Source organism: Elephas maximus, chromosome 14 (assembly GCF_024166365.1).
Source record: "Elephas maximus indicus isolate mEleMax1 chromosome 14, mEleMax1 primary haplotype, whole genome shotgun sequence".
In the NCBI taxonomy this organism is placed as follows: Eukaryota; Metazoa; Chordata; class Mammalia; order Proboscidea; family Elephantidae; genus Elephas; species Elephas maximus.
Window position 1 is genome coordinate 35,811,197 of NC_064832.1, and position 16,643 is coordinate 35,827,839.

The 16,643-nt window shown below is 43.8% G+C and overlaps 2 protein-coding genes across 11 annotated transcripts in view; one reads left to right on the top strand and one right to left on the bottom strand.

The window, feature by feature from the left end:
- Positions 1 to 600: 600 nt before the first annotated feature.
- Positions 601 to 4,840, bottom strand: LOC126057991 (uncharacterized). The gene is made up of 3 exons (XM_049852901.1): positions 4,831 to 4,840; positions 3,971 to 4,712; positions 601 to 1,089 (listed from the first exon to the last, which is right to left on the bottom strand). The coding sequence occupies exons 1-3, from the start codon at positions 4,838 to 4,840 to the stop codon at positions 1,038 to 1,040; spliced, it is 804 nt and encodes a 267-aa protein (XP_049708858.1). The 3' UTR covers positions 601 to 1,037.
- The window catches only part of TSC22D1 (TSC22 domain family member 1), a 154,551-nt gene continuing 142,484 nt past the window's right edge, over positions 4,577 to 16,643 (top strand). For 6 of the 10 annotated variants that reach the window (XR_007513044.1, XR_007513043.1, XM_049852933.1 and 3 more), the window contains exon 1: positions 4,578 to 7,897. Coding sequence is in view for 8 of the 10 variants with exons in the window: in XM_049852933.1 (XP_049708890.1) it covers positions 5,031 to 7,897 (2,867 nt within the window). In the remaining 2 variants the exon portion in view is untranslated. Of the gene's footprint in view, positions 7,898 to 16,643 lie in introns of all 10 variants that reach the window. The other 4 variants (XM_049852927.1, XM_049852929.1, XM_049852928.1 and 1 more) reach the window with 2 other exon arrangements.

Consider the following 16,643-nt stretch of genomic DNA (forward strand, 5'->3'; position numbering starts at 1 on the left):
TACATGTTTCTTTATATGTAAAAATGTGGGATTTTTCATGTTTATAAGTTGCTATGAGTTGGAATTGACTCGATGGCAGTGGGTTTTGGTTTAGTGGGTAACTCATGTTTAAAAATTTGACCAAATTTCTTTTCAGATGACACTTAAAAAGTTACAGATAAGCAATACTGCAGAACTGAAGCACTAGTTAGCCAGGACAATTACTAGACTGGAACAGTGGCGTATTTCTGCACACATTTATCTCTAGTATCTATCTTTACCACTTACAGCTGTTCTGAGGGTAAGCATTCCTTTCCTGCTCTGCCAGGGCACTGCTTTTGGAGAATTAAAACCAAAACACCCATTGCCTGAGTTGATTCCGACTCATAGCGCCCCTGTAGGACAGAGTAGAACTGCCCCATAGAGTTTCCAAGGAGCGCCTGGTGGATTTGAACTGCTGACCTTTTGGTTAGCAGCCAAGCTCTTAACCACTGTGCCACCACTGCTTATTGCAGTTTTTGCAAATAGGTAAATTTTCTATTTTATGACACAATAAACACTAAACAGAGCTAAATATACATGCTGGTTTGCAATATGGCAATAAACAGGTTTAAGTGAGCATTGTAATACAGCTAATCTTAAATTAAGAGAGAGGTAATTCAGAGATACGACCTCAGAACTTAACAGTTGAAATTCAGTCTTTCAATGGTAATGACAACTAAAAGCCTGGGTTCAAAGGATTCGATGACTTTATTACACACAACCAGTTGCCGCTGAGTTGACTCTGAGTCCTGGTGACCCCGTATGTGTCACAGTAGAATTGTACTCCATAGAGTTTTCAGTGACTGCTTTTTCAGTAGATTGCCAGGCCTTTCATCTGTGGTGCCTCTGGGTGAACTTGAACCACCAACCTTTTGGTGTCAGTAACTGTGTGCACCACTCAGGGGCTCCTTTATCACACTTAGCAGTAGGCATTTAATATTCACGTAAAAATACCCTGACTTTTTTATTACAAGGTAACACATGATACCAACTCCTGGCTGTTCAGGTGCTTCTGCTTATTTTGATGTATTTGTGTTCACGTATTGCTGGTCATTGAAACGTTGGCAACTGGAGAGAGTGAGAACAAGAGAGAGAGAGAGGCACATTGTTCAAGGTCCTATTTCCTTAATTGCACAGTTACGCTTTATATCTTAGTGGGACCTGATGCAGCCCAAAAAGAGGTTTGAAAATGATATGGCAGACAAAAAATTAAATACATTTGAAAAACAATGTTTTCTTATGTCCTGGAAAAGTAAAACAAAATGAAAAATTTTTTGAAAGAACTAACACCCCTCTCCCAACAAAATAGACAAATCCGCAATACTGTTTGTTAATGGTTATTAGAATTAAGTATCATCTTCTACAGGATTGTCTCAACAACTTATTCATTCTTCAACTTTGGGTGAGATTTTAACATATTTTACGTGTTTCTTCTTCTTCAAACCATACCAGCACAATCCTAGCGGGCATTTAGGTGGCCTAGGGAGCTGCTGTTTGGGGTAGTTTAAAACTTTGACCTGAGACAACATTTTGAGAGATTAAGAGCATTTTCTTCCTCTCACACTGTAGTCCGAAGAGACTGCATTCTGCCCATCTACATTCAAGTGGTGAGGATAGTTTCTATTTTCCTTTCAAAAACTGTTGAAAAAGCTTGTCAGATTTGCATTTTGACAATGAATGGCAGCCAGTAGCCAGGCATATCACTCCCAACAAAAGCTGCTGACAGATTAAAAAAGAAATGATTATTTTTGTAAAATACGCAAAAGGCCATAGGAAAAAAAAAAAAAAAAACACAAAAAAACCCCAAACCCACTGCCTTCGGGTTGATTATGACTCATAGCAACCCTATAGGGCAGAGAAAAACTGCCCCATGGAGTTTCCAAGGAGCACCTGGTGGATTCGAACTGCAGAGCTCTTGGTCAGCAGCCATAGCAGTTAACCACTACACCATCAGGGTTTCCCAAAAGGCCACAGCTATCTAAAAATGCAAGTATATTCATGTATAAACTCATGAATATCATAAAGCAAAGTATTATCTTTTCAAATGTATTTGACTTTTATCACTTCACTTTCAGTATTTGTAATCTCCTACTTCGTACCTAGCACACAGATTCCATTAGCAATTTGACATCCAAAAATACAGTCAGGCCTTTTGGATTCAGTGGAGAAATAAAAAAAATTTTTTTTTTTTTTGAGTGGAGAGACCGCAGATAAAGCAACAATATATTACAGTTTTGATACAGGGTAGACAAGGGATGTTGAGGAAGCATTTCTATTCAACAATGTAAGACAATCGTGACATTGTTAACTTTCTGAGGGATGGAATGAAGAAAAAGTTCACGTTGAACTAAGTGTTCTATCGAAAACCTGTAGAAGACAATTGATTATGCTTTAACAATCTTCTGAATAGCATTGTGGATCTGTGAGTCCGTCAGGTTTCCTGAATCAATAAACGTTTACGCCCCCAACAACCTAAATTAAAACAAATAAATAACTTAAAAAATTCTCTCCTGGGTTCTTTAGCTTATTTTGTAATTGTTTTTAATTCCAGGGCGAGTAGTAGTAGAAATGCTTAGCGCTAAAATGTCATGTAATGCCAGGCGGGCGACTTCCAGTAAATTGCCTCCCGCCAAACCTGACTCTGCTTCTGTAAAAATACGTTCGAACCCATGGCAAGTATTTTTTTCCCCCCAAAGTGGAATTTCAGATGGCTTTTTTTTTTTTTTTTTAGCCCTAAGTGGCATTCTTCATTTATGTTTCCACTTGTGTTCCCACCATGCCTTTTAAGTCAAACCCATGGAGGCCACAACCTGGACAATTAAACCAAAAGGCACTAAGGCTGAGAACAAGCTCCACCTGTTGAGGTCAGTTCACTGGGCTGGGCTGCTTCCCTCCAGGTCAGGAGGGCACAACCACTCCCTCTAGACAAGAGTCTACCCCGTGGACCTTAGGTAGTTAACTGCCAACATCTGCAACATCTGCCCGGCAGGCTCGCCCTTGGCCGTCGAAGGCTGAGGGGACCGCATGGCAGCCACTTTTCTTTCTTTTTTTGCACTGCACAAAAGGCAACACCTATCGCCGGGAGCCACCGGCCCTGCGCGGACGCCGCAACTCCCGGCGCTGTGGTGTCTCCCGAGGGGACAAGGGCAGGACCGGCCCGGGGCGAGCCCAGGTGCGGCAAGAAGAGCAGGGCTCCGCCGCGGGCCCAGAAGAAAGCCTGACTCATTTCGTGACGGCGGCGGCGGGCTCCTGGGAACTCAACTCGTGATGCTGTTGCTGCGGAGAAAAGCCTCATTACCCATTCCGCAGGCGGGGACACCACCCAGGGCGCGCACACCCGAGACCGGGGCTCCAGCACCCTCCGCGAGCCTCGCCCCTCGCCGCGGCGCCCCCTCCTCTGCCGCGCGCCCGCGCGCCCGCCGCGCGCGAGGAGAGCGGACACGCCCAACCTGGCGCGCGCGGCCCGCGCCCCTCAGCCTGCCCCACCCCCACTCAGAATCCCACAGTCCGACCCGGATCCGCTCCCTCGGCTGAAATTCCCCACCCCCAACACCCCAGGCGTCGGCGCCTCCGCCAGCCTTCGGCAATTTCCGTGTCGAGACCGCGTTCGGCAAGGCCCGAAGACCCGCCGCCTCCTCGCCGGCCAGACGAGGCTTTATGTCTGAGGCGCTGGGGCGCATGCGCAGACGCCATCTTTCCTCCGTCCCCTTTCCTTGCCCCCTCCCCCCGTCGCCACCGCCTCCTCCTCTCGCCGGCAGTCGCCCCTCCTCCTCCTGCGCTCGGGCGCTGGTCCCTCCTCTCCCAATGCCGCGAGAGACTGGGGGATACGGGGGAGCCGGGGGAGCCGGAGAAGGGCACTGTTAGCCACCAGAGCCCCCTCCCCGCCCGACACCCTCCCTCAACACCCACCCACTCACCCGCCCCGTTTACCAACACCGGCCAACCCCACCTCTCGTTCCTTTGAACGGCGTCGGCTGCAGTCGCTGCACCAGCCCGTCTGGCCACCAACGCCGCCGAGAAAGGAGCCGCCGCCGCCGCCGCCTGGGCCGCGGGAGCAGCGGGGTGAAGACGAGCCGGCTGCGGAGACGACGACAAGCGAGGCGCACAGCCCTCCGCTCCAGCGCACGTCCCGCCGCCCTCCGGGGAGCCTCGGGCGCCGGCCCCTTCCTCCCCGAGGACGTGTGCCGAGCCGAGGCGCCTGCCCTGAGGGAGGAAAATGCTCGGGCTCCATGGCTGCCAGTGATGGAGCGGTCCCTGGGCTCCCGCTGCCACCGCCGCCGCCGCGACCCGGCCGTGCTCCGCGAGGACCCGGCGTCTCTGCGCCCCCGCCCGCGCCTCGTTGCGGGGCTCACCGTACCGGGCGCCCCGCCGCCGCCCCGCTCCGAGCCTCGCCGCCCCAGCCGCGGCCAGCGTTTCCTCCCGGAGCAGCCGCCGCGAGCCCAGGGGGTTTGAAAGGGTCCGCGGGGCGTGGGGGGAGGGCGCGGCGGGGCCGGCGGGGCCGGGCGGGGAGGTTTGAGCGGCACTGAGCTCGGGGCTCGCCGGCGGCGGCGCCGGGGGTGGCGAGGGGAAGGCGGGAGGGTGTTGCAGAGCCGCCGCCGCCGCGCCGGGAGGAGGGGGCTGAGGTGGCTTCTGAGTTGGCCGGAGGAGGTGGGCATTTCTCGGTTCCCCTCTCCCTTCCCCTCCTCTCCCGCCTGCCCCGCACCCCACGTGAAGCAGAATAAAGGGGGGGGGGGGTGTGAGAGTAGAGGGGAGAGTGAATGGCGAAGGACTGAAGGGGGCTCCCTTCGGGACCCCGGCCGCCCTGTTCACCCTCGTTCATCCTCCCTTCCCGAAGCTCGCCCTCGAAGGCAGTAGCGACCGGCCCCGGTGCCTTCGGCTGAGGAGGAGGAGGAGGAGGAATCGCGCCCGGCAGAGCGTCAGTCCCGTTTTCCTCTCCGGCTCTTCAGTACAAAGATTACGGTGCAGAAGGAAATTGCACTCGGCTCCTCCGCCCCCCGGTACCCGACACAATGCACCAGCCGCCTGAGTCGGCCGCCGCCGCTGCAGACATTAGTGCGAGGAAGATGGCGCACCCGGCTGTGTTCCCTCGGAGGGGCAGCGGCAGTGGCAGCGCCTCTGCTCTCAGCGCAGCAGGTACCGGCGTGGGGAGTAATGCCACATCTTCGGAGGATTTTCCGCCTCCGTCGCTACTCCAGCCGCCGCCTCCTGCAGCATCTTCCACGACGGGACCACAGCCTCCGCCTCCGCCTCCACAAAGCCTCAACCTCCTTTCCCAGACGCAGCTGCAGGCACAGCCTCTTGCGCCAGGAGGAACGCAAATGAAAAAGAAGAGTGGCTTCCAGATAACTAGCGTTACTCCGGCTCAGATCTCCGCCAGTATCAGCTCCAACAACAGCATAGCAGAGGACACGGAGAGTTACGATGATCTGGATGAATCGCACACGGAAGATTTGTCTTCTTCCGAGATCCTTGATGTGTCACTTTCCAGGGCTACTGACTTAGGGGAACCAGAACGTAGCTCCTCAGAAGAGACTCTCAATAACTTCCAGGAAGCGGAGACACCTGGGGCAGTCTCTCCCAACCAGCCTCACCTTCCTCAGCCTCTTTTGCCACATCTTCCACAACAGAATGTTGTGATCAATGGGAATGCCCATCCACACCACCTCCATCACCACCACCACATTCATCATGGACACCACCTCCACCATGGGCACCACCATCCTGCCCATGCTGGTGTGGCCAGTGCATCCATTCCTGCAGGGCCACCCTCAAGCCCAGTATCCAGAAAACTCTGCACAGCTGGGAGCTCTGAGAGTGTAATACCAGCTGCACCAACTTCTGCTATATCATCCGGTGGCTCACCTGCAACTGTAATGACTACTATCCGCACTCCCAGCACTCCTGGCAGTATAGGTATAAGTTCTGTGACCGGCACTGGTACAGTGAATAACGTTAACATTTCTGCTGTGGGTAGTATTACTCCTAATGTGACAGGCAGCATGCTTGGTAATGCTAATGTGAATACAAGCAGTATCCCTAGTGCTGCTAGTGTGAGTGTTGGACCTGGAGCTAGCAGGGGTGTTAATGTGAATATCTTGAGTGGCATGGGCAATGGTACTGTTTCTTCCTCTGCTATTGTTAACAGTGTCCCTAATGCAGCCACAGGGATGACTGTGGGATCGGTTTTAAGTCAGCAGCAACAACCAGCAGTTAACACATCAAGGTTCAGAGTTGTGAAGTTAGATACCAGTTCTGAACCTTTTAAGAAAGGTAGATGGACTTGTACTGAGTTCTATGAAAAAGAAAGTGCTGTACCTGCTACAGAAGGTGTGATAAATAAAGTGGTGGAGACTGTAAAACAAAACCCCATGGAAGTGACTTCTGAGAGGGAGAGCACTAGTGGGAGTTCAGTGAGCAGTAGCGTCAGCACACTGAGTCACTACACAGAGAGTGTGGGAAGTGGAGAGATGGGAACCCCGACTATGGTGGCGCAGCAGCAGCAACCAGCTCTTCAAGGTGTGGCCCCTCAACAAATGGATTTTGGTAGCACTGGTCCGCAGAGTATTCCAGCAGCTAGTATACCGCAGAGCGTTTCCCATTCACAGATGCAGTCTCAGGAACTGAGCTATCAGCAAAAGCAAGGTCTTCAACCGGTACCTCTGCAAGCCACTATCAGTGCTGCAACTGGTATCCAGCCATCGCCTGTGAATGTGGTTGGTGTGACTTCAGCTTTAGGTCAGCAGCCTTCCATGTCCAGTTTGGCTCAGCCCCACCTGCCGTATTCTCAGAGCACTCCTCCAGTGCAAACTCCCCTTCCAGGGGCACCACCTCAACAGTTACAATATGGACAACAGCAACCGGCTGTTTCTACACACATGGCCCCAGGCCCTGGGAAATCAGTGACTCAGAATCCTCCTTCAGAGTATATACATGTACAGCAGCAGCCGATTCTTCAGACGGCAGTGTCCGCCGGACAGCCCGCTTCTGCAGCAGTGGGAGCAGGAGCAGCAGTGATTCCTGTGGCTCAGCCGCAGGGTATCCAGCCGCCAGTGCAGTCCACTCTAGTCCAAGCACAGCCTGCAGGGGCATCTGCCCAGCCCACTGGCCAGGCTCAGACAGCAGTGGCTGCTGTACCTACTAGTGGTCAGATTGCAAATATTGGTCAGCAGGCGAATGTACCTACTGCAGTGCAGAAGCCCTCTACTCAAGTCACACCTTCAGTTATTCAGCAAGGTGCTCCTCCGTCTTCACAAGTAGTTCCACCTGCTCAAACTGGGATTCTTCATCAGGGAGTTCAAGCTAGTGCTTCAAGCCTTCCTCAACAATTGGTTATTGCACCCCAGAGTACCTTGTTAACTGTGCCTCCCCAGCCACAAGGAGTAGAGTCGGTAGCTCAAGGAGGTGTTCCACAGCAATTGCCCGCAGTTAGTCCTTTGCCCTCTGCTAGTAGTATTTCTGTTACGAATCAGGTTAGCTCAACTGTTCCTTCCGCAATGTCTTCTGCCCCAGCAAACTTGGTTCCACCGCAGAATATAGCACAAACCCCTGTCACCCAAAATGGTAATTTGGTTCAGAGTGTTAGTCAACCTCCCTTGATAACAACTAATATAAATTTGCCCTTGGCACAACAAATAACACCGAGTTCTGCTCAGTTCTCTGCACAATCATTAGCTCAGGCAATTGGAAGCCAAATTGAAGATGCCAGGCGCCCAGTGGAACCCTCCTTAGTTGGCTTACCTCAGACTATCAGTGGTGACAGTGGGGGAATGTCAGCAGTTTCAGATGGGAGTAGCAGCAGCCTAGCAGCCTCTGCTTCTCTTTTCCCGTTGAAGGTGCTACCGCTGACGACACCCCTGGTGGATGGCGAGGATGAGAGGTAAGATCATGCCATGTTTCTGCAGACATTCAACAGATTGGAAGTTTATTTAGTAGCTGTATAAATATATATATGCACAAAATTAAAGCATTGTTTTCATTTTTGAACGCGAAAATGTGTTTTCACGGTAAGTGTTTCCTAGAGCAAGAGTGTTACGGAATGGTTTCAGAGTGGATAGGAAATGGTCTGAGTTTAATATGTAAACAGTGTTTGTCAGAATAATTGAACATATGTTCATATTAAAAATAGGTTTTGGGTCACCGAGTGTTATTTATAGAATGCCTTTGAGAAAGATTAATAATGAACAGAAGCTTGATTTTTGCTAACCCGTATAATAGTTAAGCCATTCCTTTGAGTTACTAAAAAATCTTTATGCTCATGTCTTGGGGTGGTTGTGGTTCCCACGTTTGTGTCTCCTTTACTAGACAATCGTTTCCAGTTCTCCTGTTTGATTTTAGTCTGTGAAGGATGTTACCTTTTCCTAGTTAAAACTTGCAGGAAAGATGACCTAATCTGGGCTATATTGGTTGCCCTCATACTGTTATTGACCAACTTTTGCATATTTATTTAATGGTCATTTGTTCTGATCAGTAAAGGAATCTTAAGAAATATGTTGTAGAGGAGGAAGGCATACACTGTCAACATAACCAGGTTTGCCTTTGATCTGCTGCTGAACATTTTTTCTTGTGCCTAGTAGACCAAGGTGGTAGCCATTTTAGAGTAGAGAAAGTAAGTCTAGGAGGGTTGGATTTACAGGATCATGAAAATAAGACCTGGTCCCCTGCTAATCTACTTCATCTGTTCCCTTTTTCCCTTACCAAAAAAATACCTAAAGCCAAAAATACATTCTTAAACCAGGGTTTTTTGAGTTACTTTGAAAATAATGTGTTAATCACACCTATTGAATCACCTTGTGTCATTGAAGCTGACTGGCTAGAAAAGTTGTGAAGTCTCCCATGATTTTACATTCCTTTAAAACTTAAATTGATATCAAAGGAATGTTCTTTTCACAAATTTGCCAGTCTGTGACTAACATTGATCAAAATAATGTCATAGGAGTTAGGACAAAGGCTGCTCATTTTCACTGTGGAATTTTGAATAAGCTTGTAGGATATTTAATTATTTTGGAATTAGTTTGAGATTTTCCTGATGGAACTTTCATCAAACCAGTTGAAGCATTTATATTCTGTATGCGTATTTGTGGTTTTCACTTTGGAATAGTTGAGCATATTTTCAAAAGAATTGCAATTTAAAAAAAAAATACAAGACAAAACGTTTCAGTGAGGGTTTCATGATTATTTTAGTTGTTAGAAAGATGTAAAGGCATGATTAATTGAAATAATTTAAAATCTTATCTATCAGGATTTTTATTATTTTTCTGAGTCATACAATTAAAATCTTGTTTACCTAACCAAATGTATTCTGTATTATGTGTACAAAATTGTACTTTGAAAACCCCAGCCTTTTGCATCCAAACCTACCATGATTTTGTGAAGTACCATTTGTGGTCTCCTGGCATGACTCATTTTTTTTCCTCCTAGTGGTAGGAGGCTTTCCTGAACTGGCTGTTGCCAAAAAAAAAAAAGTCACATGTTGCGACTTACAGCTAGGTTTTTAACTGTAGGGATAGAGTCACAGATTGAGATATTAATAACAAAATTAATTTTTCTGGATAGTAACTGAGGTAGATTAATTATGGACAGATTACATAGAAAGGTTTGGAATTACAGAAAGGGACATGAAATGATACCAAGAACTATTATGGGGAAGTATCGGCTTAGAGTAATGAGTTATCTTTAGGCTGCACCTGTTCTGAATTTGCTACGTATTTGAGCCTTTGTTAGTTAACATCCAAATTGAGTTACCTTGATTGGAAAATTTTTGTTTCACAGGTACCCTCCAAATTCTGAAAAATAAAAATATTTTGCCCCGAAAATAACCTGTAAAGGTCAGAAAGTATATATACTTTCTAATAGAAGATAAATATTTATAATCTTTTTTAAGGTGTTTTATTACAGATTATTAGTTTTATCACTGTGGTTTGGAAAAAGAAATTTTACTTATTTTACTTACATTTGCCCTTGGAAGGGAATTTGAGAATAACTACCAGAGAAAAAAGTGTATGATTTAAAAAAAAAAAAAAATTCTTTTTACCTTTCTTCCCATATTAGCTTATGTGTCACTTGCATCATCTGGAAGCAGAGCCATCTCATGGGAGAAAGGCTACGTTATAATTTCAATATATGACAAAGGAAATATGTTTACTATGTAACTTTTTGGTGGTAGCACAAATAAATGGTGGTTATTCTTTAATCAGCTTTTGAAATAATACTCTAAAGCTTTAGATTTAAAAAATGTTCGTTAGACATGTGGAAAATGTTTTCATTTGGCCACTGGGACTAAAGATTAGAAATGTGGATCAAAGCATTAAGATTCTGTATAATTTTTTTTTAATTACTCTTATTATAAAGATTTTATTTAGCCTTTAACATGCAGTTACAGCACAGTGAAGATACAGATATTTTACACGGAAATGTAGTCTTTTGCGTTTTGTAGTGGTTAGCACGGCCTTTGTTAAATTGGTTAAACTTCTATTCATCCTTCAAGACTTAGCTCAGAATGTTTCCTCTGAAGCGTTCTCTTTCCCCAGGGAATGTCGTTCCCTTAGCACTTTTTCATGTTCCTCTGTTTAAGCACCGTACACATTGAATTATAATTGTCTGTTTACCCATCTTCCCCACAAAACTGAGTTCCTCAAGGACAGGGACCAAATATTTTTTAAACAAACTAATGAGCAGACCTTTCTCTGCTTTGTAGATTGCAGTTGGGTTTTCTATCATGATTTAAAGTTTATGCTGTCCCTCATCTTAATTATAAGAGATGCAGGATCGTATAATTTATGCAATGGATTGAAAAGAAATCAATAAAGAGACTGGCTCTTTTGTACCTCTTCATTATTCCTTGAGATAACTGAAGACTATTTTCCAAACATAGTCCTGTTATGTCCTCAAATATTTACTGAAGAGGAGTGATAGCTTTCTTGTCTATAAGATGGGGATAATACTTACTTTGCCTACTTCTGAGTATGATTGTATCAGATAAAGTACTTTTTTAACTGTAAATGCCAAATTATAATTTTTTGAAGTTTTTTATTTAAGTTGTACATTCACAGTTTAAAGAGTCAAATAGTTACAAGGTTATTTTAAAAAAAGCTTCCTGTTCCTCCTTCCAATTTTCCCTTTTACAGAAGCGATCACTTTCACCTCTTTTAGATGACTAGTGTGATATTACTTCCTAGTATCTTAAATAACATGCATATATTGCTACGAGATACGTGGTATAGCTTGATGGTTAAGAGCATGGACTCTGGAACGGGACTGCCTAGGTTTGATCATTCCTCTGTCATTAACTAAGTTTTATGGGCTTTCACGTCTCTATGCCTCAATTTCCTCATTTGTAAAAGCAGAGATAATAGTGTGTACCTCATAGGGTTTCTGTAAGAATTAAGGGAGTTTGGAAAGCCCTTAGAACTGTGTCTAACTTGTACGTCCTGTCTAAGTGTTTGTTAAATAAAATACTCCTTGCTTTTGTTTTTGGTTTTGTCCATTAGCTTCCTGAACAGAAATGAAGATTTAACTCTTGCTATAGTCACCACTTATTTAGCAGATCCCCCTTCCTCCCGATAGTTATATTGTAATTATATCACTTGATTATTCAATATTCTTGTAAAATATGGTTAATTTTCCTGTTCTGTACAATGTCTTCCAGCCACCTCCCACCCCACCCCCGGCAATCTAGTGTACAGAGGTGTTAGAAAGTCGTCCCCCCAGCCCCAAGTTTTCATCTGTTAGCATAGTCTGTTTCTTCCAAGTTGTCTTTTTTTTCCGTTTTTGTATTTTTGGGCTCTGCCTTTCATGATGGAACATTTCCCCAGATGTCTGGTAGTTCTTGGTTGACTGCTTGCACTCAGAAGTAGCAGACTGATCTCGAAAGTCTCAGTGTGGCTTGTTGACTGTTAGCTTCACTGTGGAGTGATCTGGCTGGAGTTAATTTTCTTGTTTTTTTCTTTTCCTTAATTTTCTCTACTACTGATTCATCTTTTCAGCAGATGTCTCTCAAGATGTTCATACATATCAGGTATTGTTACCAGTTTTATCTTCCTGAGGGAGTTTCTCTCATATCCCTTTGACCTCCATTCTGGTCTGATTGCTCTCTAACCGTGGTAAACAGCTGTTACATTGGAATTTTCTTCACTTTCTCCGGTGTTGAATCTACATTTTCTGGTGATCCATGTCTTCTTCATTCTTGGTTTACTTGATGTTTTACAATGGCTTTACTTTTACCCTGACACATATTTCATTCTTTGGTTCAGTAAAGAATTCTGTTGCTGTCGAGTCTATTCTGACTCATAGCGACCCTGTAGGACAGAGTAGAACTGCCCCATAGGGTTTCCAAGGGGCAGCTAGTGGATTTGAACTGCCTACCCGAGCTCTTGACCACTGTACCACCGGGGCTCCTCAGTAAAGAATACCAGGTGGAAAGTGTGTTCTAATTTTGCTCCGTTGCTTTCCATCTTCCATGTTGCTTTTGAGAAACCTGAAGCTGTTTTGATTCCTAATATGTCATATGTGTATGTGTGTTTTGTTTTTTCTTTTCTTTCCCCTTCCGCCTCCTCTTTACTTAAGTTTCTGAAAGCTTTTAGGATTTTATCTGCGTTCTCGTGTTCTGGACTTTTACAGTAATAGTTCTTTGTGAAGATCTGTTTTCATCCATGATGCTAAGTATTTGGTGTGCCCCTTCAGTCTGGAAACATCCTTTAATTCTGGTGCTTTTTCTTGAGTGAGGTTTCTTTCTCTTTTCTTTGCATTTTTTCTTCTTCTTTCTCAAACTCCCTTTATTTGAACAATGAACCTTCTAGATTGGTCTTCTGATTCTCTCATTTTCTTTCCTGTTTTCTGTCTCTTTTACTCTGTTTCTGTTGATTTTGTTATTTCTATTACCATATATTTAATTTCCAAGAGCTCTTTTTTTGTTCTTTTAAATAGTATACTGTTTTAATTTCATAAATCAGTGCTTTCTCTTAGCTATCCGACTACATAAATGTTAGTTAGTTTTTTTTTTTTTAAACTCCTCCCTGTGTGACTTGATTCCTCCAGGGTTTGTTTTGGTTTTTATTTTTCATGTTATATAGGCTTTTCTCAGATGTTTGGTAATCATATGTAACAATAGGGGACTAAAAGAGGCTTGTCGGCTATTAGCTTCACTGTTAGCTTCAGTTGGTGGACTGGGTGGGCTGTTTGGTTGGGGAACTTCTGATACCAGTATCTTCATGTCTTTCCTCCTGGGATTTTAGATTCCCCAGAGAGGTCTCTTGGTTTCTTGCCTGTCTGTACAAATAGGCCATCCCCTTAACCTGATGGCAAGTGGGTTAAGAGGTTTTGGGGAGTTTTAGCATGCCCATAGATATTTCTTCATTCAGTCCCTCTGTTTTCAGTATATTTTCCTGCCTTCTGCACTGCCTGATTTCCTCAGTACTGGAATCTTGAGTTTTATTTTCTTCAGACAATATGCCTTCAGTTCCCCGCTACCCCATCCTATTTCAGACACCAATTCCTGAGTCTTTTGGGGATTTTGCTGTTTAAATTGGATTTGTTCTTGGCTTTCTCCACTGTTTGCTGAAGATTTGGTTTTTCAGAGTTTGCTAAGTTATTTGTCACTCAGCCATCTGCTTTCCAGCTTTCAAATCTTTGTTGCTATTGTCTTTTTACCCATTCTCTCCTTTTTTGTGGGTTTATGTCTTTACACTTAAAATTTTTTTTTCTGTCACATTAGTGGGGTTTTTAGGGTAGAAGTGAAAAATGTGTGTATTTACTATCTTTGCACAGCTATCTCAACTGTAGAACACTGCACTATTAAATGTAAAGAATGATGCTAATTTTAATAAAATCATTGCTCCAAGATATCTGTAATAAGTACATAAATGTTAAGAGTAGAATTGCTTGGCTTATATCCAGCAGAAATAAGAATAGTGTGTATCATAACTCAGTATTTCAGTTCATAGAAATGATTGAAAAAGTTATGTTTGGATGCAGTTAATATTTGTTACCGTATTTAACCAGCTCAACTTTGTGAATTAAGTTCTTTTCTATTTTACTGGTGAATAAAGTGAAGCCTGCTCTCATTTTGTTAGAGAGACCAAGTGAGTTGTCTAAGGTTACATACATAGCACTAGAGTGCTTGTTCTGTTACCTAGAAAGCCAACAAGAGATAAGGCTGATGATGCCCATAAGTAATAATAGAACAACTGAAAATCTGTGAATGCAGGCTTCATTGCTTCATTGATCTGTGTATTAATACAAATAATGAAATTACTAAAGAACATATCAACATTTCCTTAATCCTAGGCTGTTGGTGAGAAGAAAGTGGGTAAAGTCTTCACAGTGCTGTGCCTGGAATGCAGTAGACATTCAGGTGTTAAATGAATTAATATGTTTTTGAGTATTACATGGAAATTGTCTTTTAAAGCAGTTTAAAAGATAATTTTAAAGGGAAAGCATTTTACTTTTCTAATAATTTAAATTCTGTCTTTGTAACACTGGCTTTAGAATTGCAAAACAAGTAGATTTTATTTTTTGTTTAGACAGTTTAATCTAAAAATGTGAAACTCTGCAAAGCATGACCTGTTCTGGTGCTGCAGAGTTGGAACCATGCAGCAATAGTACAGAACCACGGTGGTGGTGATTTGCCACGTCACTTGTTAAGGTTGAGTATGTCATGGTGAGAATGTGCTTCAACAGTTCGTTAAAAGAAATCTACGTGAAGGGAAAAAAATTTAAAGCATGTTTATACCATTTCAAAGAATCATTTATCATGAGTTTTAGATTATAGGTGGATTTTTTGTTTGTTTGTTTAGTCTCATATATACTCAAATGCCTTTTCCCTCACCATTTCTCCCTTACCAATCAGTTTAACCAGGATATCGTACTTGACCTTTCAGCGTCATTAGACCTGATTGACCTGTGTTTTCCCTCCTTCTTGAAACTCTCCCTCTCTTTTTGTTCTTATGTGATGTCCTTCTTGGTTTTCTTCCCACTTTTCAGGCTACTCTTTTTCATTGTCCCTTTCAGATTCCTCTTTCAGACTTTCCTTTCAATGTTGTAGTTTCTTTGGATTTCTGAACCACTTTACCACTCACTACCCTTTACCTAGGTAATCATCTATTCCCATGGCTGTAAATACAGCCTAGGTGCTAACAACTCCTGAGTGCATATCACTAGCCAGACTTTTCTTCTTAGACTTGATAGAGTCACTTGCCTACATAACATCTCTGCTTGGATTCTCATAGACCTCTTAATCTCAACAGGTCATAAACTTAACTCTTGACTACCCAGCAGCTCTAATTTTCTTTTTCTGTTGCCCTCATGTTAACGAATGCCATTTCTTACTGTAGTTCTTTATTCTAGAAACCTGAGAGTCATTCTTAATAACTCCCTTTCCCTCACCCTCTGCATCCTGACCATTACCCTAAAAAATATATCTTGAATTTATTTGTTTTCTCCATCTCTACTGCCACAACTCTAGTCTAGCATAACATTAAAACTGGTTGCTATGGAGTCGATTGCAACTCCTGGCAACACCTTTTGTGGCAGAGTAGGACTGTGTTCCATAGCTTTTTCAGTAGCTGATTTTTTGGAAATAGATCGCCAGGCCTTTCTTGTGAAGTGCTTCTGGGTGGATTTGAACCGTCAGCCTTTCAGTTAGCAGCCAAGCACATTACCTCTTTGCACCACCCAGGGGTTAACTTAACATTGCAGCCAAGTCCAATTCATAGTGACCCTCTAGGACAGAGTAGGAACTGCCCCACAGGGTTTCCAAGGCTGTAATCTTTATGAAAGCAGACTGCCACATCTTTCTCCTGTGGAGTGGCTGGTGGGTTCAAACTACCGACCTTGCAGTTAGCATTAGATCTCCCTTAAAGTTCCCCAGTAGCTTCCTCCTGCACACACACTAGCTTTTCTCTAATATTGCATCTTGTAGTCAGGGTGACATTCTTAAAATGTAAACCTGTTCAGGATACTCACTTGCCCAAAATTCGTTAAAGTCTTTCTGTTCCTTTTAAGATAATTACTTCTTGCCTTTCCTTATTTCTGGCCTCATATCCTGCCATTTTTTCCCCTGCTTCCTGCAGTCCAGCTGCACTTGGCCTTCTTTCAATTCCTCAATTTTTCATCTGTTCTTCCTTTTGGGCCTTTGCACATGCTGTTCCTTTGCCCCAGTATCCCACATGCTACCTCCCCGCCTATTCATCCTTAAAGCTTAGCTGTCACTTTTTGAGAGACCTTCTCTGACATACTATTGTAAGCTGAGGTTCTCTGTTACACTGTTTCATAGCACCTTGTGCTTTTCTTTCATGATGCTCATTACAGCTTGAAATTAATTTTATTTTTTTGGTGATTATCTTTTTGATAATTTGAAGCTTCCTGAACAGGGATGTTTGGTTTGCTGCTATATATCCAAAGCCTATCTCAGTGCCTGACACATAGTAGATACTCAATAAAAATCTGCTTAATGAATAAATGAAGAAAAAATGTTTTTGATATTGGTGTAAGGTTTAATATTGGCATAGTGTTTACCTTGCTAAACATATTTCAAAGTCCGTTTTTATTGATTATCATGGGATATCACTGTTAATTCTTTGAGAAGCTTGAGAATTAATTGATTTACTTTTTGCTGTGTTTCTGAGCCA